Genomic DNA, 26,436 nt, shown 5'->3' with positions numbered 1-26,436 from the left:
TTTTATTAGAACAGGTAGGACTTGTTTATTAGCTACCTGTTTAGAAAGATGTAAAAACAAATAATAGCAAAAATAAGTTGATAAAAAGGTGACCAGAACAGTTTGAAAGTTAATTCTCTGTTACCAAGAAAACTTGGTTCGGATCCTAGCATGTTGATAATGAGACATCGTAAATGCGCTGGATCTTGTTTTTGTAAATCTTTTAATTAAATAACAAACACGCTAGAATTTGCCAAAATTACATTTATTATGCGGAAAAAATAACTTGTATGGAGATATCCACTCATATTGATCATAGCTGATTGACAATCATGAACAAAATTGTTAATGTGTCAATCAGTAACAAAATTGTTCACTTGGCAATCAGTAACAAATTGTTAATTAGGCAAGCATTAACAAAATTGTAAATCTGGCAATCCTTGCCAGGGTTAAGATTCATGTAAAGTCAAATCTGAACTAAGTGAATGAATCTTCAGAGAACAATACCATGCAAATGAAAAGCGTATGCATTTACATGAGTTATCATTACCATTTTGGTTATAAACATTTCTGCAAAAGACAAAACCTACAGTACATTAGAGTGCTTTATTGTGAATGTGAAAGTAGAAAATGTTTCGGGAAAAAGAGTATAACATATTGCTTTTAATACACGGATTCTTGAAATAATCATGAATAAGGGTGCACAGATACGGTATTTAGTTTATTCAGTGGTCTTCTGATGTCCACCTATACTTACAGAACTGGATGAGGATTGCTAATTCCAATCTCTCTCTGCATCTTTAGACCATGACGACCTTGTTTATTAAGCACAGTTCTTTCTCTCTCTTAAAAGTGAGGTGCAAGTCAGGTAGTTTTAACACAATTAACTGATTAAGTAATCAGAAAGTAGGTGTCAAAACCAAAATGCAATAAAAGAAACCCCATTGCGACCGCAGAATTTGATGGTGTAGCTCGTTTAACAATGTCGCACACAAATTTAACCATGGCGGGCTGCAAGGTTAAACACTTTGTGGGGAACCCCGAGTTTTAGGAATTCAGTATAGGTATGGTAATTCAAATTCAGTTTGATGTTAGGAATACCAAAAATATTTAAAACTGACGGATGATTTTGAAGATTTTTTTTCCCTTAGAAATAGAACTATGAGTATAAGTTTGATTACCATCTGCATATTTAAATCCAAATTTCAATAATGTTATTAAATCCACACTAACTTTGTATTTCCGGGTTTATCAGCGACATATATAATACAAAGCAAAATAATACAATTTAATCTGATCAGAATTAAATTATCATGACTTGCGGATATCTGGAAATTATTACAATATTAAGAGAGCCATAATGGACATATCTAAATTTGTACTACTTCTGTCCTTCCTCATTATTGGTTCTAAAGGTACACAATTTTATCGCTTACATTTTTGGTTTACCAGTAATTATACATACTCTGCTGTATTCATAACATTTTTTTTTCTCTTACCAAGACTTTGAAGAAATTTTGTATTGTCTGAGATGTGGATTAAATCATGTAAAATTTTATCAAAATAAATTATAAAGTCGTTGCTAACTTGTTCTTTAGATTAATACTATATTTTGATTCAATATAATATAATGTATATCTGATTTTCAGAAGTGTGTTCACTTGTCGGATATATAGTAGAACAAAGCTCTGCTGCCTATCCCTTTACCAGAGCTCACAGTCCCATTGATGATGACAATACAACATGTGCTGTGACAAAAAAGCGTGTGGGAGAGTACTGGAGGATACAGTTTAACCAGTCCCTGACTATTGCCGGTGTCTATCTTCGGTTGAAAGGCGGTAAGAAATATATTCTTTGTATCAAATTCTTAATTTATCTACGCCGATTTATGTATCGATATATTAAATTCTTTCAGGTAAATACAAAATAACTGTACAAAGTGCTTCAGATCCTTTAAGTCGACGTGTTTTGCTTATAAACAACTGGCCTTTCAATGGTTGTTATTCATCTTCAATGCCAATTGTATCCCCTATTGTTTACAAGGGGATGTCATCGTCGTTAATAAAACAAATCTAGGACAATTGACACTGCGTGACTCTAAACTTATAGGTACTGTTCCTTCCTTCTATTCATTCCTTGTAAAAGTCGCCCGCGTGTTGCAGTAGTTAGAGCGTCTGCTCTAGAGTCGTGAAGTAAGGAACTGATCCTTACGTTGGGGGTTCGAATCCACTGCGTCGAAGTAGGTGTTGGCACGAAAAAGATCCCTCACTGCTCAACAGCCCTGAGTGTCGAGCATAGGTATAAATTTGCAGCCCTCCACCGGCAAGTGGTGGTGTCTCCATATGAGTGAAAATTCTCGATAGGGACATTAAACAACAAACAAGCAAACGCTCTTTGTATATTTAATATATTGATGATAAACTTTCTATATAAAAACAAAATTAATTTTTGGTTTAACTTCAAGTGCATTCAAACGAAGCAGCATCCTTGCTACTGTTTTATGTCTTGCATGCATTTGGTTTCATATAATACATTGTAGAATTATCATAATTATGTGATATCATGTATTTTTACATTTTCAACAGTGGAATACTATAATTTATTTCTTGAAATAAAAATACTATTTTGTCACAGAAAGAATATCAGTTCTAAGTGCGACAAAACTCTCAGTTTCTCTTCCTTTCACGAATAGTATTGTAAAAATAATCCGGGAATTGTTATAAGAAATGCAGAGAGTAAATAAACCATCCTGACTAAAACTGCGAGTTTCTCCAGATATGTCCTTGAAATCCATGTTTACAATTTTTAATCTCAAAACCCTTCATCCTCAAAACTCAGGGGTCGTGTGTCCTCTCGTTGCTGTCGGACTCTTGACAAATTTCATTCGATAATTTATGGGATTGTTTCTCTCATTGAGAAGCACCAATCAGATCGGGGTTTTCATGAGTTGACATCAAACGCAAACAGAATGTAATTAGTTGAAACCAATGTTATTGGTTGAGGGATAGGGAAAACAATCAAGATTTGAAATTTTCACGAAAACCGACGCTGCAGTCAGTCTGTAAAATATCCAATGAAATTTGTCAGGGGTCCAACGGCCATGAGTGGACTCAGGACCCTCGACGTTGTGAAGATGACAGTCCATAAGCTATATGACGTCTCAACCCCTCAACTATGACATTACAGTCTATGTAACTTCTTACGGAAAGACAATGGCATAAAGAAAATTGAAGAAAAAGAACAAAACAGACAATTCTATATTTTGTTTGGCTGGATATGGAATTAATTTACTCCATTAATGTGATTTTTAGACATTCTCACTCGTGCTTTGCACTCGTAAAAATATGAAAAAAATACTGATTTACTCGTGCTTTAAACACGATAACAATTAATTTATTTGCGTGACATGTAATGTGCATTTTACACTCCTGGATATGACGTCAAAATAGTGATGTCATCATTATGTATTTTGTATTGTGTTTTGTTGCCATGGAAATAAGTGAGTCAGTTTTAAATAAAGTTTGTATTGTACAGATGTGTTTATCTATCTCTAATTTCATTTTTGGTGCTGTGATCACACCGTGACTAAAAAAATAAGAAATGGGACTACGTAAGCTAAAAGCCACTAGGATAGGAAACAGAAGTGCTGTTACCAGAAAACTAAAAAAAAAAAAAAAAAAAAAAAAAAAATACGAAGGATTTGAAGAATTTTTCAGGGAAGATCTTTTGTCAATTTATGAATATTTGAAGAAGAAAAGAAATTTAATGGATAATCTGCACGAACAAATATTGAATCAAAATACAGAGGAGGGGGAGATTGAGAATGAAAGTTTTGAGACAGATGAGTATTACACCGAGTTAGACATTAGACTGAGACATTTTAAAGAATTCATCGAAAAAAAGTGGAGAAAGCAGTCAAATGATGAAAGTGCTGAATTAAATCCTCATAAAATAAATCAAACTTCAATATACATCAATTCATAGCTATGCAGTTCCAGCTGTACATAAGCATTTCCCTGTGTAAATGCTGTCAAGTATAGTTTATTTGCTGCTTCCAACCACAAACTACCTAATTTATCTTTACCACCGTTCAATTGAAACAAATTAGAATGGCAAGCATATTGGGATTCGTTTAATTCTTGGATTCCTGAATATATTAATTTGAGTGATGTTCAGAAGTTCAGAAATTACTGCCAAAATCCATACGCATCAAATACCAATCAGTGCCTCTCTTACCTAATGTAAAAGGTGAAGATAACTAACCGATCTCAAAATATCTATAAACAATACAAAAATATGAAAGGGGTATAAAACCCTGGAAACTCCAGAGGTGGGACCAGGTGCCTAGTAGAAGTAAGCATCCCCTGTTGACCGGTCACACCCGCTGTGAGCCCTGGGTATTTATCAGGTAGATGGAACATTCCGTAGTCAAATTCACCACGAAAACGATGGTAGAACAACTAGTATGAAACAAGTCAGCCAAAATTATGACTGATATGTTATATTTACCAACAAGGTCATTATTACGACCATAGAATTTACGAAATGCCTAAACATTTGAAGTATAAGCACACTCCTATGAAGGATAAACATTTGATGTTTCTTTACTATTCGGCGTTGATCACTATTGAGACATTGTTGGAAATAACATCATACCGGGACCTGGACCAACTGCTGAAAGCTCTTAAATAGGTTATGTACTATCAGGACCAACACGCTCAAGTGCAAAACACAATCAGTTGCTAATTGAGGATCAGAAATTTGTATAATCTTTGAGAATGGTCAATTCACAGCAAAGTTACCATGGAAAGAATAAGTCTGCGATATACCTTCAAATGAAACAATTGCATTGGAACGCACAAAGAAGGTAATTCTCTCTTTATCTCAAAATTCAGATATAATTAAAGACGTACGATTGTATTATTAAGGAACAGGAAATTTGTGAAATTACTGAGAAAATAGAGCAAGAGGACACACCCAAACAGCAAATACATTACATTTCTCACCATCCAGTTAAAGTTGAACAACATAATATTGCGCCTTACAGCAGCTGAAAAAGGAGTACTTGACAGTCACAACATTGTAAAAATTCTACGATTGAGATTGGATCTAAAAACTGCATTTCCTTTACAAGACTTGACTTAGACATCAATAGGAAATTTGCAAGAAAAAGAGAGTTCTCAGCCAATCATCCAAGACTTTGTGACCCACTAGGAATTTTGAGTCCTGTCACTATTAGAGCCAAACTACTAATGCAGGATATCTGACAAGAAAATGTTGCCTGGGATAAAAACGTTCAAAAATTACCAGGAAAATGGTGTGAGCTTGCTGAGGAACGTGCTGAATTAACATCTGCCACAATACTAAGGTTTCTATATGAACACTGAGCCGCAGAGTGTATGGTTCTTAATCTATATATATTCTCAAATGCTAGCAAAATATGCCTGTGCATACCCTGTGACAGAAAATATCTCACATTTAATAATGGCAAAAACAGAGTCGCATCTAATAATCCTACAACCTTATCTTGTCGAGCAGTAATTGGACTCAGATAAGCCAAGTACTTAAACAGCATACTGAACGTAAAGTCGACAACCTTATCGTGTGACAGTCAAATTGTCCTTCATTGCCTTCAATCGAAAAAGTCAATGATTCAATTTATAGAAAAGCAGTGATTGAAGAATAAACAAAAGGACATACATGGAAATACATTCCAACTAACTCCAATCCCACAGATCTTCAAATGAGGGAAATTGCATACAAACAATTTAATGATACCATTCTTTGGAATGAATGGTCCTACATGGTTAACAGAACCATCCTCATATCCTCGGTTGGAAATATCAAGGGATTCAGCTTGAACAAGAAATACAGTCAACAAAAATCGGGAGGTTGTGTCGAAGAACATGATAAACTTATCATGATTCCGAAATCTACAAAAACTTCTCAAGGTTACATGTTATGTTTTGAGATTCATAAAAGTCTACAAATCTTCCAGGGAATGCAAGAGTCAACAAAGACAGAGATCTGTTTTATCTGTTAATTGGTCTCAAGTAGTAAAATAAATCAAATCAACAGGACTCTGGTTTAAAGATGTACAAGATACGAATTCCAAAAAGAGATTACTGCCATGAATGAAAAAAAAAAAAACAAACAACAAACATCACTACAGAAACAGCTGAAAATGTATCGAGATGAAAAAGGGCTATCACGCTGTAAAGGTAGAATTGACCATTCCTCTTTCAGCAAAATATCTTGTACTGTTACCAAAGAATCACAGATTCACTGATCTGATAATAGAGACCTTTAGCCACTCGAATACTCCGTACGTGTAACCTTGAGAAGTTTTTGTAGATTTCGGAATCGTGATAAGTTTATCATGTTCTTCGACACAACCTCCCGATTTTTGTTGACTGTATTTCTTGTTCAAGCTGAATCCCTTGATATTTCCAACCGAGGATATGAGGATGGTTCTGTTAACCATGTAGGACCATTCATTCCAAAGAATGGTATCATTAAATTGTTTGTATGCAATTTCCCTCATTTGAAGATCTGTGGGATTGGAGTTAGTTGGAATGTATTTCCATGTATGTCCTTTTGTTTATTCTTCAATCACTGCTTTTCTATAAATTGAATCATTGACTTTTTCGATTGAAGGCAATGAAGGACAATTTGACTGTCACACGATAAGGTTGTCGACTTTACGTTCAGTATGCTGTTTAAGTACTTGGCTTATCTGAGTCCAATTACTGCTCGACAAGATAAGGTTGTAGGATTATTAGATGCGACTCTGTTTTTGCCATTATTAAATGTGAGATATTTTCTGTCACAGGGTATGCACAGGCATATTTTGCTAGCATTTGAGAATATATATAGATTAAGAACCATACACTCTGCGGCTCAGTGTTCATATAGAAACCTTAGTATTGTGGCAGATGTTAATTCAGCACGTTCCTCAGCAAGCTCACACCATTTTCCTGGTAATTTTTGAACGTTTTTATCCCAGGCAACATTTTCTTGTCAGATATCCTGCATTAGTAGTTTGGCTCTAATAGTGACAGGACTCAAAATTCCTAGTGGGTCACAAAGTCTTGGATGATTGGCTGAGAACTCTCTTTTTCTTGCAAATTTCCTATTGATGTCTAAGTCAAGTCTTGTAAAGGAAATGCAGTTTTTAGATCCAATCTCAATCGTAGAATTTTTACAATGTTGTGACTGTCAAGTACTCCTTTTTCAGCTGCTGTAAGGCGCAATATTATGTTGTTCAACTTTAACTGGATGGTGAGAAATGTAATGTATTTGCTGTTTGGGTGTGTCCTCTTGCTCTATTTTCTCAGTAATTCCACAAATTTCCTGTTCCTTAATAATACAATCGTACGTCTTTAATTATATCTGAATTTTGAGATAAAGAGAGAATTACCTTCTTTGTGCGTTCCAATGCAATTGTTTCATTTGAAGGTATATCGCAGACTTATTCTTTCCATGGTAACTTTGCTGTGAATTGACCATTCTCAAAGATTATACAAATTTCTGATCCTCAATTAGCAACTGATTGTGTTTTGCACTTGAGCGTGTTGGTCCTGATAGTACATAACCTATTTAAGAGCTTTCAGCAGTTGGTCCAGGTCCCGGTATGATGTTATTTCCAACAATGTCTCAATAGTGATCAACGCCGAATAGTAAAGAAACATCAAATGTTTATCCTTCATAGGAGTGTGCTTATACTTCAAATGTTTAGGCATTTCGTAAATTCTATGGTCGTAATAATGACCTTGTTGGTAAATATAACATATCAGTCATAATTTTGGCTGACTTGTTTCATACTAGTTGTTCTACCATCGTTTTCGTGGTGAATTTGACTACGGAATGTTCCATCTACCTGATAAATACCCAGGGCTCACAGCGGGTGTGACCGGTCAACAGGGGATGCTTACTTCTACTAGGCACCTGGTCCCACCTCTGGAGTTTCCAGGGTTTTATACCCCTTTCATATTTTTGTATTGTTTATAGATATTTTGAGATCGGTTAGTTATCTTCACCTTTTACATTAGGTAAGAGAGGCACTGATTGGTATTTGATGCGTATGGATTTTGGCAGCAATTTCTGAACTTCTGAACATCACTCAAATTAATATATTCAGGAATCCAAGAATTAAACGAATCCCAATATGCTTGCCATTCTAATTTGTTTCAATTGAACGGTGGTAAAGATAAATTAGGTAGTTTGTGGTTGGAAGCAGCAAATAAACTATACTTGACAGCATTTACACAGGGAAATGCTTATGTACAGCTGGAACTGCATAGCTATGAATTGATGTATATTGAAGTTTGATTTATTTTATGAGGATTTAATTCAGCACTTTCATCATTTGACTGCTTTCTCCACTTTTTTTCGATGAATTCTTTAAAATGTTTCAGTCTAATGTCTAACTCGGTGTAATACTCATCTGTCTCAAAACTTTCATTCTCAATCTCCCCCTCCTCTGTATTTTGATTCAATATTTGTTCGTGCAGATTATCCATTAAATTTCTTTTCTTCTTCAAATATTCATAAATTGACAAAAGATCTTCTCTGAAAAATTCTTCAAATCCTTCGTATTTTTTTTTTTTTTTTTTTTTAGTTTTCTGGTAACAGCACTTCTGTTTCCTATCCTAGTGGCTTTTAGCTTACGTAGTCCCATTTCTTATTTTTTTAGTCACGGTGTGATCACAGCACCAAAAATGAAATTAGAGATAGATAAACACATCTGTACAATATAAACTTTAATATAAAATTAAATTCTCTCTGCTAATCTTTTTTTTATTTGATAAATCGCAATTTTAAGCGTCAATCCGTGTTTCAAAACATTGAAATTCACAAGAGAATTATCACAGGTGAATTCAGAGATGTAAGAGCAGTATCTTGATTTTTATATATATATATTTACATTTGCAAATGTTTTCTTTTATAAAACACTATTAAAAGCAACGCGTATCTATATCCGTATAAACACGGGTTCCTCGCGTCATAAACGTTCGACGTAATTTCTCAGTGACGTCATAAAGGGTCGACGCGCAATCAGTGGATCAAACACGTGCCGTTGGGTTTGAAAAATAAAACGTTTCACATGTTAAACATTATAATCAGGCAAAAATAAAATATGAATAAGTCACAAATGTAAATATAAGTAATAAGGTATCATTTTAAAACATCTATCGGGCTATAAATACGGGTTGGAACGAGATCAAATTTACCATAAAGCCCTTCGGGCTTTATGGAATTTGATCTCGTGACCAACCCGTATTTATATCCCGATAGATGTTTAAAAATGATACCTTATTTCTTAAATAAACTACATATTTTGTTTTTACGCTGGAGCATAATGGAGTATCGTAGTACAAAATTAATCTGTAACAGCCATTACCTCCACCTCTGAAATTTAGAAGTTTAGTTTTCCGGAATTAAGGATGACGAGGCTGAACGGCTTTTCCATATGAACATGCGTTAATAAGATTTTTTCACTTCAGGAAATATAAAGGGAAAAAACGCATATTTTTATTTGATCCACTGCAACTGCGTCTAATTATAGTTAATATAATTTTGAATTTATTTGGGATTTAAATAATATCTAGAAATGCATATATGCAGTAGAAAATCACCCAACCATGACTCTGGCGTGTTCTACGTGAGCACTAGTAGTTTGCCTTTGAGCTTCAGGTTGATAGACATGTTGCTATAATTTTGCATATTTTGAAGCATTTTTGCGATCCCATATGATTTTTTTTAAATGTTCCCTTAGAATTTGATCAGATTTTGACCCTGAAAGATGTTACACCTTACTGTAATTCTATGAGGTCCGGTTGTTGTCTTATTAATGCAAAGAGACCATCAGCATAAAATTCCGAAGCAATTTAAGCGACTAAAAGGAAAACTAATGTTAAAAGGAAGGGTTAAAGACCGCCAAAGAAACGGACGTCTTTTGGAGGCAACGGGACGTCCGGTCAGAGAACCGTTTAATCTACCGACGGAACGATTTCAAACTCCAATTAAAACTGCTACTAACGTCCCAGGTCACCACAATGCCAGAATTAGAGGGAAAACATCAAAAGGCTCGTAGAGGTAGGACTCAAAGCACGCTGGCCATCCTTTAAGAACCACATGTTCTCATGAATGAACGCACCATTTAGTCCCGTATTGTCTCCAAAAAAGCTATTATGGGATCGACAAATTTGATTTCGAAATCTGATTTCAAGCAATATCAATAAGCTGAATGCAAGCTCTTATTGCGAAGTGAAATCTCATCCCTATTCGAAGAATCACCATCTGATCAATTCCATGCTCAAAATGATACCAGCTGCTTTAAATGCGGGATTACAACATGCGTGATATTGACTTTCGACATTTTAAATTTTAAAATTCAGACCCTTTCTCCCTACATTCAATAACTGCGGTGCTTAAATGTCGTTTGATTCGATATTATGACTTTATTTATGACAATTATGAATAAAATATTACATAACATTTTAATTGCCTATCATTGGGTTGCAGAGTAATAAATGCCAATTATGTATTTAGGTATGCGTTTCTTTTTCCTTTCAGTATATATTAGGTAATGGCTTTCTATGCTCAGAATTATTATGTAAACAAGAAATTGAAACATTTAAAATAACTTAAAATACCCTTAAAGCATCAAAATTTGAAATTATTTTATGGGGGAAAAGTTTTTCGGTTTCTATATAAATTTAAATTTGCCAATTTTGTTATTCGTACCGATAACACAAAAATATATTTCAGTGCTATCTAGTTTCTGTTTATATTTTTTTTTCACATGAATAATCAATGAATATTTCCGGGTCAAACAGGAACATTTGTCATTTAAAGGAATAAATACAGATTATTCAGATCATCTGAATCAAAGTAAGAGGAAAATGCCTGGGACTCTGTACAATGACCAATTAGCTTCAAAATGCATACTTATACTGTCCTTGCTCATCATTGATTCTAAAGGTACAGCTTTTCTATTTATCTAAACCATTGAAAATATAATTTAAAAAAAACATTGTCACAGATATATTCTATTTTTCTTATTAAAACAAATCATAAGACTGGCATTTTTTAGATAAAGATTTTTGGGGTTTTTTTTGTTTGTATGTTGTTTAACGTCCCTCTCGAGAATTTTTCACTCATATGGAGACGCCACTACTTGCCGGTGGAGAGCTGCAAATTTTTGTCCTGTACTCGGCACTTACGGCCATTGAGCACTGAGGGATCTTTTTCGTGCCAGCACCTACTGCGACACGGGACCTCGGTTTATACGGTCTCATCCGAAGGACCGGTCTCCACGTCCCACAGTGGGATTCGAACCCGCGACGTAAGGATCAACTCCTTACTTCGCGAATCTAGAGCAGACGCTCTAACCACTGCGCCACGCGGGCGACAAGATTTTTGTAGATATAGATTTAATTGAAAAAGGATTATATATTAGTGCCTGCTCTATTAATCTGTGGGTATATTTATGTTATATAATGATTTGATAAAACGTAAAATTGATTAATTTCACATAATTTATTTATTCCAGGGGTGTGTTCACTTTTTGGATATAGTGTATCACAAAGTTCAGTTTCTTATCCCCAAAACGGAGCTTACAACCCCATTGATGATGACAGCAATACATGTGCTGTGTCAAAGAAAGGTGCAGGAGAGTACTGGAGAATACAATTTAACCAATCCCTAACTATTGCCGGTGTCTTTCTTCGGTTAAAAGGAGGCAAGCAATAAGAGTATCTATTTAATGTACTATAATTTCATTATATTTCATTATCTACATAATTTTAATATTTCTTTGTTTCATTTCTTTTAGGTAATTACACAATAGAAGTGCAAAATGCTTCTGATACTTCCAGTCGACAAGTTTGTGGTTATAAACACCTGCCCTTTGAATTTGCTGCTAGCAATGTTAATATCACCTGTAAACCAGACTTACACGGAGATGTTATTATCGTTAAAAAGACAAATAATGGAAGTTTGTCACTGTGTGACTTTAAACTTAAAGGTATGAATATCTTATCTACATCATTCATTTTAAAATATGAATATTGATAAAAAAAAACAAATTTTTGAAAAAAAGTAGCTGGTTTGTATAAACTAAAGGAATTGAACAAGGCAGTGCATTTTATATGCTTTAGTTTATTCATAAATTTTCATGTGATGATATCTACTATGTTTGCAGTGTGTGAGTTTAACAACCTTGACATTCTGTGTACAAAGTGTACTCCGTCCAGCAGCTGTAAATCATGTGACGGTTCACATTATGGGGTTTGGTGTGAACGTCCATGCTCGCCCGGATGTGTACCCGGAACATGTGACGAGCTGATTGGAGAGTGCTCAAGATGTAAAGATGGGTACCATGGGAACAAATGCCAAATCTCAAGTGAGTTTATGGAAGTTTAAAGTATAAAAGGAGGTTTTAAAAATTAGCATTTTACTCATTTGCTATATCATATATATATATATATATATATATATATATATATATATATATATATATATATATATATATATATATATATATATATATATATATATATATATATAATTTCAAAAACAGAATGAAGAATCGGTACAGTTTTGTTGGGTATATTAAAAAATAGCAAGGTAATTCAGAGAATTTGTGTCCCCCGCTTAGGGAAAAAGAAGAGCATGCGCAGTTCTAGGGGGGTCGGACCCCCCCCCCCCCCTGGATTTGAAGAATTATTAAATGTATACATGTATGTTGAAGCAAATAAAAATGCCATTATGGATATAAAGATTTGATTGTTTATTCTTTAATATGTGTATAAAGATTCTTTTTATATAGAATATTTATCACACTGTAATATGATTTTATGAGTTTGTACACACCAGACGTCATAACTTTTTCATTTCATATGTTGAATACCATCATTTAGTTTTTTATTTAGTAAATCAAAAAATTAAAAAAGGGATCGTCCGCGAATTGAACCTGGGAGCTCTCATTTGCCAGCAAGAATCATACCCCTAGACCAAAGAGGCACTTAATTATACATCAAATTAAATGCAAACATTAGGCCACATATAATGTTTATATTCACGTTCGATATTGTCAAAATTTTATACAATACATGGTGTCTAATTTAGCCTTTATTTAACAGATCTAATAGATGTAATCAGGATATAAAGTCCGCCGACAACCTGTATTAAATGTAATAACTCTCCATATGCCCCTGTGCTAAAAATAATGCCAAGCAACTTTTAATAAAATAAAAAGCAACGGGGCGGGACACTTTGAGAGGGGCGTGAGAGGCCATAGGGAGTTATGGTATAAAATTCATTGCAAAAACTCAAGAGCTTCTTGAGATATCGCTTGGAAACGAAAGTGTTAAAACAGAGAGAATTTATGAATTTATGACCTTGAACTTTGACCTTTTGACCTCAAAATCAATATGGGTCTTCCTTAGGCCACAGGGAGCTGATATGTAAAATTTCATTGCAAAAGCTCAAGGCTTCTCGAGATATCGAGCGGAAACGAAAGTGTTAAAACAGAGAGAATTTATGACCTTGACCTTTGACATTTTGACCTCATAATCAATAGGGTTTTTTTTAGGTCATAGGGAGTGGCTATGTAAAATTTCATTTCAAAGCTCAAAGGTTTCTCGAGATATCGCGCGGAAACGAAAGTGTTATAGACAGATAGAAATACAGACGTACAGACGAACGGACGGACGGACATACAGACTGAAATTAATATCCCCCACTTTCAGTGAAAGCGGGGGACAAAAATCAAAAAAAAAAAAATAATGATAATGATTTTTTGCTGTTAGTTTTTTTTCGCCTTTCACATAATAAACTAGTGCTAATTGTAACGGGAACCGTTACAGATGTTCCCTAAACGGCTCCCCAATCCCTTATGATGCCCCATTCCCTACAAGCTTTAATAAATTAGACAATACTTTTATAATATAGATGGACACTTTATTTTTAAGGGTATTTTCATTGGAAAACTACTCCGATATAGCCATATGGGTATTAGCCAATCAAATTTCAGCGCATGTGCTTGCACATGTTTTCTACATATTTCACATTAATTTTCTTATAGTGCCTCTCAATACATACATTTGTGTTAAATATTAAAGAATTTCATTGAAAAATAAGAGAGATGTAACCCTTTAAGTATTAGCCAATCAGAATTCAGCATACGCGCATCATGGCCTTGCATTCAATTTTGATAGTATCATAATGTAGGAGCTCTATGTGCCTATCCATGTCGTAAATTTCATCCTGTTTTGTTGAAAACCAAGGGAGTTATAGACATTCAAAGTTTCAGCCAATCAGAATGCAGCACACCTGCATGCGCGTGTTTTCAAGAAATTTCCTATATATCTTGTTGTAGCACCTTATAATATATACTTATATTTTAAATTTCAAAGTATTTTGTCAAAAAACAAGGAAATTATTGAGATTTTTGTATCAGCCAATCAGAGAGGAGCGCACGTGCATGCGCGTGAGTTCACGCTAATTTGACCATGTTATCTTGTCTAGACTATTAATATATCTTTATATTTTGAGTTTCAAAGCAATTCATTAAGAAATATAAAAGTTACGGCTTCATGAAGTATGTCAGTCATTTCACTCATTGCACGCACGCGCACGTGCATGCATGTGCGCACAAAATGACCTTCGTTCCGAACACCTGCACAACATGCCTATTAACCCTAAAAAGGTTTCATGTCAATCGGATGAGTGGTTCTATGAGAACACTCCCGGACAAAAAAGTACCGGAGAAGAAAGTAGAAAAAAAAGAAAGAAAAATAACTAGAAACTCATTGCGAGTAATGAGAGATCTTCCATCCGATTTTGAAAATAAAAACGTAAATTTAAGCTGAAAAGGTGATAAATGAAATTCAGACACTCTGAAGATTTAACCCTGGTCGTCAGCATGAAAATCCAACGTGCTAACCATTAACCATTCACTTTTTTACATCACTTACTGTCACGACCGGAAGTAACGGCGATACAAGATTTTCTCGCGATTCAAATAAACTGATGACTGACTATCAGTCCTGATTGTTTTAGACTCCAGTCCTTTACTGTTGCCGAGCAATATTGTGAGAACAAATCCTAATTTTGAGGACAGGTAAACAGGCGACCGGAAGTGAATTTTATAAAAAAAAAAAAAAAAAAAAATCTCTGACGTTTCTCTATACATTTGCAGTATCTACAAAATGCATAAAAACATTTCAAGTACTTTATCGATAAGCAATATTTATGAGAAAGTTCAAAATCGAAATTATGTAGTTTATCACCTAAAACCGGAAGTTGACGTTTTTGTTTCCGGTGGAATCTAACATATTTCAAAACAGCGAATGAAATGCAATCAAGTGATGCAAATTTTATTTTAAAGAAGAAAAGTTAAGATTTTTGATTTTTTTTATCACTTCCTGTGACGATCGGAAGTTACGACGGACGCGTTTAACCCAAATGGTTTTGCCTACTTCTCAAGGTCTGTTACTCATAAAAATTTGGTGTTTTAATCTTTTACCTGTTTTTGATATCTCGCTCAGACAATTTTTCATTTTGAGGACAGAAAAAAAAAACGCAACCGGAAGTGAATTTTTGAAAGATATTTGAGGATACTCTAGACATTTGCAGTTTGAATAACATACTTAAAATTCATTTGAAATTATTTATCTATAAAGAATATTTATAGGAAAGTAAAATACTCAAATTATTTAGTTTTTCTCTTATAACCGGAAGTTGTCGATTTTTATTTGCGGTGGGACCGACATCTTTCGAATCTGCAAAAAAGATGTAATAAAGTGATGCAAGTTTTAAATAAAAAAAGAAAAGTTGAAATTTTGGATTTCTTTGATCACTTCCTGTGACGACCGGAAGTGACGGCTGACGCTCTGAACCCTAATAGTTTTGGCTACATCTTAAGGCCTGTTGCTCATATAAGTCTGGTGTCTTAATCTCTTACCGTTTCCGAGATCTTGCTCAGACAACTTCTCATTTTGAGGACAGAAAAACACGCGACCGGAAGTGAATTTTACAAAGATATTTGAGGTTACTCTAGACATTTGCAGTCTGAATAACATATTTAAAATTCATTTGAAATACTTTATCTACAAAAGATATTAATGGGTAAGAAAAATACTCAAATTTTGTAGTTTTTCTCTTATAACCGGAAGTTGATGTTTTTGTTTCCGATGGGACCAACATATTTCAAAACTACAAAAGAGATGCAATAATGTGATGTAAGTATTGAATTAAAAAAAGAAAATTGAAATTTAACGATTTCTTTGATCACTTCCGTAAGCGACCGGAAGTGCGGACGACGAACGAAAAGGTGCCCTCTCCAATCTAGAAATCATGTTCTATCATCTCTAACAAGTCTCCAGTTCATACCTTTAGCCATTCTTGATAACACTCGCGGACAAAATTTCATTTTAAAATCAGAGAATTGTCCATAACTTGGCACTGGAACCGAATTTACCAAAAAACGGAATTTTGTATAAAATTCATATAAAGATCTTTTATCCCTGAAAATTTCAGAGAATTTCATTGAATAGTTGTCGAGAAATCGCGTGCACAAAATTTTGTCTAAAAAAAAAATAATATTAAGAAACAATAGAATCACTATAAGGTCTTCCGTGGAGACGTAAGACCTTAATAATAATAATAATAACTAGAAACTCATTGCGAGCAATGAGAGGTCTTCCGTCCGATTCTGAAAATAAAAACGAAAATTCAGTCTGAAAAAGTGATAAAAGAAATTCAGACACTCTGGAGATTTATCCCTAGTCGTCAGCGTGAAAATCCGTGCTAACACTGAACCATTCACTTTTTTACATCACTTGCTGGAAGTAACGGCGATACAAGATTTTCTCACAATTCAAATAAACTGATGACTGACTATCAGTCCTGAAAGTTTTAGTCTTCAGTCTTTTACTGTTGCCGAGCAGTATTGTGAGAACAAATTCTAATATTGTGGACAGGTAAACACGCGACCGGAAGTGAATTTAATAAAAATCTCTGACTTTTCTCTATACATTTGCAGTATCTACAACATACACATACATAAAATTATTTCAAGAACTTTATCGATAAGCAATATTTATGAGAAAATTAAATATCAAAATAATGTAGTTTAACTCCTAAAACCGGAAGTTGACGTTTTTGTTTCCGGTGAAATCTAACATATTTCAAAACAGCGAAAGAGATACAATAAAGTGATGCAAGTTTTCATTTAAAAAAGAAAAGATAATTTTTTTGATTTCTTTGATCACTTCCTGTGACAAGCGGAAGTGACGACTGACGCGTTTAACCCAAATGGTTTCGCCTACTCTTCAAGGTCTATTACTCATAAAAGTTTGGTGTTTTAATCTTTTACCTGTTTTTGATATCTCGCTCAGACAACTGATTATTTTAAGGACAGAAAAGCTCGCGACCGGAAGTGAATTTCTGAAAGATATTTAAGGTCACTCTAGACATTTGCAGTTTGAATAAGATATTTTAAATTCATTTCAAATACTTTAACTATACAGAGTATTTATGGGAAAGTAAAATATTCAAATTATGTAGTTTTTCTCTTATAACCGGAAGTTGTCGTTTTTGTTTCCGGTGGGACCAACATCTTTCGAATCTGCAAAAAAGATGTAATAAAGTGATGCAATTTTAAATTAAAAAACGAAAAGTTGAAATTTTCGATTTCTTTGATCACTTCCTGTGACGACCGGAAGAGACGACTGACGCTCTTAACCAAATGGTTTTTGCCTACATCTTAAGGTCTGTTGCTCATATAAGTCTGGTGTCTTAATCTCTTACCGTTTCCGAGATCTTGCTCAGACAACTTCTCATTTTGAGGACAGAAAAACACGCGACCGGAAGTGAATTTTTAAAAGATACTTGAGGTTACTCTAGACATTTGCTGTCTAAATAACATATTTAAAAATCATTCCAAATACTTTATCTACAAAAGATATTAATGGGGAAAAAAATACTCAAATTATGTAGTTTTTCTCTTATAACCGGAAGTTGACGTTTTCGTTTCCGGTGGGACCAACATATTTCAAAACTACAAAAGAGATGCAATATTGTGATGTAAGAATTGATTTAAAAAAAGAAAGTTGAAATTTAACGATTTCTTTGATCACTTCCGTAAGCGACCGGAAGTGCGGACGACGAACGAAAAGGTGCCCTCTCCAATCTAGAAATCATGTTCTATCGTCTCTAACAAGTCTCCAGTTCATACCTTTAGCCATTCTTGAGAACACTCACGGACAAAATTTCATTTTAAAATCAGAAAATTGTCCATAACTTGGCACTGGAACCAAATTTACCAAAAAACGGAATTTTATATAAAATTCATATAAAGTCCTTTTATCCCTGAAAATTTCAAGGGTGCAAAACACAGTTTTATGTATGACGTTATTGCGACGTTACCATGTGAGGGACAAGCAAAACTGACCCCTATAAAAAAAATAATATGAAGGCTTGTTACATAGACTTCTATATATCAATGGAAAGATAAAATGATGAATTTTATAAATATCAAAGTATAATCCATTCATCACTTACTAAAAACATGTATTTTACACACAAAAAACCAGGGAAATGGGGTAATTTATGTGTCTAATCCTAGTACACATATGCATTTTTACCTCCCTTTATCAACAAACAGCGCAGAAATCAGAAAATATAAGTTCTATGCATTTGACAGAACAAGTCCTCAGGTTTCCTTTTTATGTACTTTTAGGGTACATTTTCCAGCTTTTGAAAGAGCTACATTACCTGCTATTCATGTCATGCAATTCTGCACGTGTGAAAACCGGATGTTTTGAGAGTTACCTCCCACTATTAAAATGTCACACAAAAAATTATTCTAAAAAAATATATGCATATTTTTTTCATTTAATATTAAGATAAGACTCTACTTTATGCAAACAAAAACAAAAAAGTTGCAATTTTCAAGTACACTTCCTATAAATAGCAGGAAAATCCCTACCCATCATCCTTCTCTCTGGGAAAAACCCCCTGGATTTTATACGAAACTGTGTTTAGCTACCCAAGGAAATTCATTGAATAGTTTTCGAGAAATCGCGTGCACAAAATTTTGTCTAAAAAAAAAAAAGAATACTAATAATAATAACTAGAAACTCATTGCGAGCAATGAGAGGTCTTCCGTCCGATTTTGAAAATAAAAACGTAAATTCAAGATGAAAAGGTGATAAAAGAAATTCAGACACCCTGGAGATTTAACTCTGGTTGATAACTTTAATTTTCTTTTTAAATGTTTCAGAAAATTGTACATGTAGAAATTGTTTCTCAGCATGTATCGAGTGTCATACTTTGACTGAAGAGTGTACCCGGTGTCAGAAATCCAGATATGGTAAACTTTGTCAGTATGAGTGTCATCCTAACTGTGATACGTGTGATATCAACAATGGCACGTGTCTGAGTTGTAAAATCGGTTATTCTGGAGAAAATTGCTCAGGTAAAAATGATGCGTCAAGTGATTTAATGATTTGCCGAATTTTTCCGCTATTTTGTCCTGTATTCAGTAGAACTCGTGTTTATTAGTTATGTATTTTTATAAAAAGTAAAGGTCATCTTTCAACAGATCAGAGACCAGTGGGAATGGATGTGGAAAAAATACTCTTTTGGGTGTTGTTTCCTATTGGATTTATTATCGTATTGGCCACACCTTTCCTTCTGAAAACGTAATTTTCACCAAAAAGAATTAAATCAGTTTGATTTTGTGAATTATATTTTATATGCAAATATTTTCCTAACTACATTTTTTCCAGATTTTGTAGACGTCTTCGGTGCTCTAAAACCATTTCATTCTTCAATCACACAATGACACCAACCATGACTCTCTCTGAACAGGCAATGATTGCACGGAACACATTAAACAGTAGCCGAGTAATACTAGAACCAGAGGGGACTAGCCACTATTTAGATGATCCCTACGACGGTGTAGTACAAGTCGTAGTTACATTTAGTAATATCAAAACTAAGAGTTTATCCATAGAGCAGTTTGTCAAAGACACCCACCAAAAGATGATGGCCAATGAATTCCGATCAGAGTTCAAGGTTATTGATACAGATATATACATGTATATATACGTTTCTCAAGTGAAAGATCAAAAGACAGAGATAGAGTTCAGTATGTCCACAACAGATTTACATTCCCATTACATGTATCATCAATAATAGAATGAAAATATCCACTTAATAAATATTACAAGAAATAATCATCGTTATTATTTCAAATTTAAATGGTTGCTTTCCGTTTCTTTTATAGATTTTGCCAAATGGTCTTATGAATCTGCACACAGAAGCCTTGAAAATGGAAAATAGTACAAAAAACAGATTCAAAAAAATTTATCCTTGTACGAATAATCTTTTCTTCTCAAAACGCATTTATATCAAAATCAATGAACCTTTATTCCTTTCTTTGACTCCGTCTTGTTTCCGTTATTCAGATGATGCAAACAGAGTTATTCTGGAGCCACTTGGAAATCTATATTCTGGGAATTACATCAATGCAAGTTATATTAATGTAAGTCTATATGTAAATACATGTACTAGTACACGGCTATTTTAGTGATTTTTTTTAATCCTTGCATTATAGAAATAAATTATTGAAAAAGAGAATAAAGATATTTGTATTCACCTTTAAAGTTTAATAATGGGTTATTAACTCCCTTGGGTTCCTTTGACAATAGAGCTAATTTAGCGTGTGTTTAAATTTTTCCTTTCATTTTTCAGGGCGTTTACAGGGAAAATGCATACATAGCAGCACAAGGTAACTGTATCTGTTATATAGGTCTGTCTCGGTCAGAGCTGTGATATCTAAATTAGAATCAAACATATTAAACGGGGGTTCTTGCTTTTTCTATAATTTACAAGATTATTTTGATATTTTATCCTGGGTGCTTATTTGCTGTAGGACCCTTTACTCCACAGACCGTTGCTGATTTCTGGAGGATGGTCTGGCAAACACAGAGCAAGAGAATTGTTATGCTTACACGATTAACAGAAGGAAATGTGGTTAGAGGACCTTACTTATATTTTAATTGACATTATTCAGTAAACCTATTTAAAGTATCAAGACTTCTAAGTATTTTGACAATTATTGATATTATAGACGTTGAATTCTGCTCTGATAATTTTATTTTATGTGTTTAATGAGCTTTGAATGATGCATGTCTTCATATCATGAACTAGAAAAGTCAGTTCATGATTTTCTTTTTATTGATTTGAAATATTTCTGTATAATTTTAATCTCCAAGTTTTTCATTGATTTTCCTCGAAGGAAAAATGTATGCAATATTGGCCGGGGGACGCAGGGGAATTCGGTCCTTTCTCAATAATTGTCCAAAAGGAAGATATCCTTGACAAATTTGCAGTACGAAAATTTATCGTCAGAAGGGTAAGTCTTGAAAATAATTATGTAAAAAGAGACATTTGTTTTTTCAGTAATTCTCAAAAATACTTTATTACCAGTCTGCTAAATACCTGGTATTTGACGAGCAAATACCCCTTGTTAGTTAAGTTTGAAAGATAACTAGAAAGGTATTTCACAATTCTTATAACAGGAAAGGCAGTTTTTTTTTTTTTTTGTTCCTTTTCCAAATCAATATTCTAGTGCATTTCCTATGTAAATAAAATGTGTTTGTCAATATCCTAGACAGGCGTGTCAAACGCTTGGAGAAAAACTTCCTTCTCTTCAATTATTTTTCGAAATTAATCCTAAAATACAGGAAATAATAGCAAAGACAAGTGCTATGTCATTTAATGTCAAAACACGTCAGGATGTGTTTAAAGCTTTCACACGCGAAGACCAGGGAAGTGTGTTTGTGAATTTTGATTGAAACTAAGTGGGGACAAACTCAGATGGGTCCAATACAAGAACAAACTAGTACCACTTGTAATGAAAATAAATACATTTTTCCTCTTAGTATCAGATATACACTGATCAACCTGGTTTAAAGTGCATAAAGGCAATTTAATTTCCCGTATTTCATATTTCTTGTCAAAATACTTGAACTATTTCACTGCCCAAAATAAAATAGAGTGAATGTTGACTTTTGGAAATATTTGTCAGAGGAAATTTAAAATGATGCTTGATATTTGAATATGATTGAATTCCAAAATGGCACGCTTTTTTTCTTGAGAAATATGTCCAATAGTGAGCAAAACAGGTCATCACCCCATATTTGATATTTCAGGGTGAGGAGACCAGGAGGGTGACACAGTACCAGTTTATGGTTTGGCCAGATACCAAAGTCCCACTTAATCTTGAGGCACTACTCTGTTTTCGAAACATCTCTAAAAATTCAATAAGTCCTAATGAAGGACCCATAATTGTACATGGAAGGTAAAAAAATGCTTTATTTCATTTTTTGTGTCCATGATAATCAACATTTTAAGCGTACGTTTTTTTATCCTCTCTGAATATTTAATAAGGCCAAAAATGGAAACATACGCTCATTAAAACACTAGGAAAACAAACCACTAAAAATACATTTTTTAAAAAACAAGTTCACTCCTCCCCTGAAAATACAGTGCCATTATTAGTCTAATTTTGTTTTATCGAAGATTCTGGGGCATATATTTTTTGCTCTGTCCGTCTGTCTGTCTATCTGTCTATTTGTCTGCAAACAAGCTTTAGCTTTCATAGTTTTCATAGTTATTCCTTGTGACAAGACCTTGGTGTACCAACATATTTGACTTTTGAACAGACTCGGAGTTCGACCCACTTTTGCAAAAATTTACTTAACTTTAACCTTGGTCATAACTTTTGAACCGCTAGTGCTTTCATACTTCACATATGTATTTCTTTTGACAAGACCTTTCTCAAGGTTCCAACAATTTCGATATTTTGACCTTTACCTTGGAGTTTGATCTACTTTATAAAAACCTTGGCAATAACTTTTGAAAGGTTGGAGCTAGGGCGTTCATATTACACATGTGTATTCCATATGACAAAACCTATTGAGTACCAACAGTTTTGACTCTTTGACCTTGGTCTTGGAGTTTGACCTTCTTTTGAAAAACTTTAACCTTGGCCACAACTTTTGAACGGCTAATGCTTTCATATTTAAGAGGTGTATTTCTTTTGACTAGACCTTTCCTTGGGTACCAACAGTTTTGACTCTTTCACCTTGACCATGGAGTTTGACCTTCTTTTAAAAAACTTTAACATTGGTCATAAGTTTTGAACGGTTGGTGCTAGGGCTTTTATTTTTCAAATGAGTATTTCTTGTGAAGAGATATTCACTTGGATACCATCGGTTTTGACCTTTTTTCTTGAGCTAAGAGTTTTACATACTTTTGAAATTTTTAACCTTGGTCATAACTTTTGAATGGTTTGTGCTAGGGCTTTTATTTCTCAAATGAGTATTTCTTGTGACAAGGCCTTCCCTTGGGCACCATTAATTTTGACTCTTTGGCCTTGATCTTGGAGTTTGACTTACTTTTTAAAATTGTTATTCTTGGCCATAACTTTTAAATAATTAGTGTTAGGGCTTTCATATTTCACAGGTGTAGTTGTTGTGACAAGACCTTCCCTTGAGTACCAACAATTTTGACCTTTTTCACTTTGATCTTGGAGTATTACCTACTTTTGAAAAACTTTAACCTTGGCCACAACTTTTAAATGGCTAGTGTTGGGGCTTTCTTATATCACAGGTGTAGTTGTTTTGACAAGAAAAACAAGACCTTCCCTTGAGTACCAACAATTTTGACCTTTTGACTTTGATCTTGGAGTATTACCTACTTTTGAAAAACTTTAACCTTAGCCATCAGTGTATTTCTGGTGAAAAGACATTCACTTGGATACCAACGATTTTGACCTTGGAGTTTGACCTTCTTTTGTAGTCTTTGACTTTGGTCGTAACTTTTGAAAGATTGGTGCTAGGACTTTCATTATTCACATGTATATTTCCCTTAAGCATCATTAATTTTGACCTTGATCTTGGAGTTTGACCTACTTTTGAAAATGGTTAAACCTTGGTCATAACCTTTGATTGGTTAGTGTTAAGGCTTAAGACAACACTGTTTGTCTCTTCACCTTGATCTTGAAGTTTGAATTGCATTTGAGAAACTATAACCATGAGCTGTCATACAGGAGCATCAGTGTTTCACAAACACATCTTGTTATTTTAGTTAAACTTTCTGTAATTAATTTTTTATACATATTTATATACGTAGTGCGGGTATAGGTCGCACGGGGACATTTATCGCCCTGGATTACCTTCTAGAGAAGGGCTTTAAAGAGGGAAGTGTGGATGTCAAGAACTGTGTCATCAACCTGAGACAACAAAGAGCATTCTCAATACAGTCTGTTGTATGTCACTTCTTTCAAGTCTGCTTTTACAATTATTCGTAGTAACAAATGATTTTGGCTTTGAATGGGCACTGTTTACTTTAAGATTAAAATGATGGACAAGTAATCATTTCTATGCTATAATTGCTTGTTCGTAATGATATACTTTATATTTAATTTTTATATTTTGACTTTTATTATGTTCTTGTTTAAGGACAAGTATAAACGACTAGAAATTATTTATTATAATGCTAATATTGCTTGATGATAATGATAGAACCAATGTTTTGGTTAAAATTATAACCTGACCATACTCTGTTTCTCTTTTAGGACCAGTATATTTTCCTTCATGACGCTCTGGTGGAAGGATTGACAAATCTCACATTAAATTGCGCGCTTCATGTGGTAGATGAAATGTGACTTATTATAAATACTTTGAAATTTCCAGATACTCTACCTTTTTAAGAAGCCGGACATTTGATATCCCGTGATCTTAACTTTGTATAAACAGTGTGAGAATTTTCTTAATTATGTTACATCCAAAATGTTTCATCGCCTTTTGTCTGAGATTATGTACATAATAAGTGTGTAGATAATAAATGTATATATATATATATATATATATATATATATATATATATATATATATATATATATATATATATATATATATATATATATATATATTAGGGATGTCAAAATATTTATTTTCTTTAGTCGAATATTCGATTGCATTATTCGAACGATAGTCGAATATATTCGAAACTTTTTTTCGGAAACTAAAATTTTATTTCAAACTTCACTGGTACATGACATTTTAACCCCATCACTGGTACATGACATTTTAACCCCAAATCTCCTTTTCTTAAATTTATTGAAAAGTAACATCAAATGTTATACACAGATGTTCAAATGGACTTAAAATGTGTATAGCGTGTTTATATTTACTAAATATAGACTGCTAAATTCTCCAAAATGTATGATTTCCCCGTCAATCATGTTCATAAATCGGTCTGTAAAGTCGGTTTTTTAGGAAGCATAAAAAATGACAGTACGATATATATATTTTTTCAAAGCTTATTAACATGATTGGGGGGGGGGGGGGCACACGGTGTCTGTGATAATGCTAAATCTTTGTATAAACTTTTTGTAAAAGAATATTAATTTTATAATTATCGTATTATAGTGTCCAAACATGTCACGGCTATAATGAGTACCTGATATGAAATCAAGTCCAATTAATAATTTTACAAAGAAAGCGCAGTATAGCGAGATAATTTTATTACAAAAACAACACATTAATTGACAAATAATTCTCGCGGAAATGAAACATTTCTAATTACTGTACTTTCTACATGTAAAGTCAGCAGATTTTAATGAGGAAAATTATCTTATCGACTGTGTTTGAGGAAAGACGATTTCTCAATTTAATGATGAGAATTCCATCTCTTTATCACTCTTTTATAGAATTTATTTATTCGAATGTCGTTTTATTATTCGATCGTCAGTCCATTCGACTGAGAGTCGAATAGTCGACTATCCGTTGACATCCCTAATATATATATATATAAACTTACTTCATTTACTATTCTTGAAATAGCATACTGTGGAATCATCATTGTTCGTGGAGGAACAATGTTCGTCACCTTTACCCACGAATTTACATCCCCATGAATTTTTTTGTAAAAATTTTGATTCATTGAATCTACCATTAAAACGAGTAACACTCGAATACCCACGAACAAGTTAAATTTTTCTTGCCCATTGACCCCCATGAATTAAATTCCACAATATATTACGACGGACAAGCATCTTTGTTTTATAGATAAGGGACTGTTGCTCTTGTTTTCCCTCAAATTTGAAGAGTTTTTAGTTGATGGAAAGGACAATGTGGTGATGCATGCTTTATCAATTTTTTTTGGTAATGAAACTAAGCCGTATTGTAAAACAGGTCTAAAATGAATATGATTCTCTGAACCATTGTGACGAAAAATTAATTCTAATTGTATCAAAAAGTAATTGATGTTGTCATCTTTATCTAAGAGCAAAAAAACAAAAAACAAAACAAAACAATACCGGATGTGAAACAATACCGGATACGTGTGAAGAAAAGTAGAGGAATGTTA

General features: G+C 33.7%; 1 protein-coding gene across 1 annotated transcript; it reads left to right on the top strand.

Annotated features, from left to right (window-relative positions):
* Positions 1-1,339: 1,339 nt before the first annotated feature.
* Positions 1,340-24,731, top strand: LOC133189695 (receptor-type tyrosine-protein phosphatase epsilon-like). The gene is made up of 15 exons (XM_061325093.1): positions 1,340-1,394; positions 1,629-1,817; positions 11,819-12,010; positions 12,188-12,388; positions 19,274-19,468; positions 19,595-19,694; positions 19,782-20,070; positions 20,282-20,369; positions 20,463-20,539; positions 20,749-20,785; positions 20,930-21,030; positions 21,296-21,412; positions 22,212-22,360; positions 24,196-24,331; positions 24,641-24,731. Exons 1-15 carry the CDS (start codon positions 1,340-1,342, stop codon positions 24,728-24,730), a joined length of 2,016 nt encoding a protein of 671 aa, XP_061181077.1. The 3' UTR covers position 24,731.
* Positions 24,732-26,436: the final 1,705 nt, after the last annotated feature.

The sequence above is a fragment of the Saccostrea echinata genome, unplaced genomic scaffold (genome assembly GCF_033153115.1).
Source record: "Saccostrea echinata isolate AGI-Se365-2 ecotype Australia unplaced genomic scaffold, CSIRO_AGI_Sech_v1 ptg000019l, whole genome shotgun sequence".
In the NCBI taxonomy this organism is placed as follows: Eukaryota; Metazoa; Mollusca; class Bivalvia; order Ostreida; family Ostreidae; genus Saccostrea; species Saccostrea echinata.
This window is presented reverse-complemented; position numbering and strand designations above follow the sequence as displayed.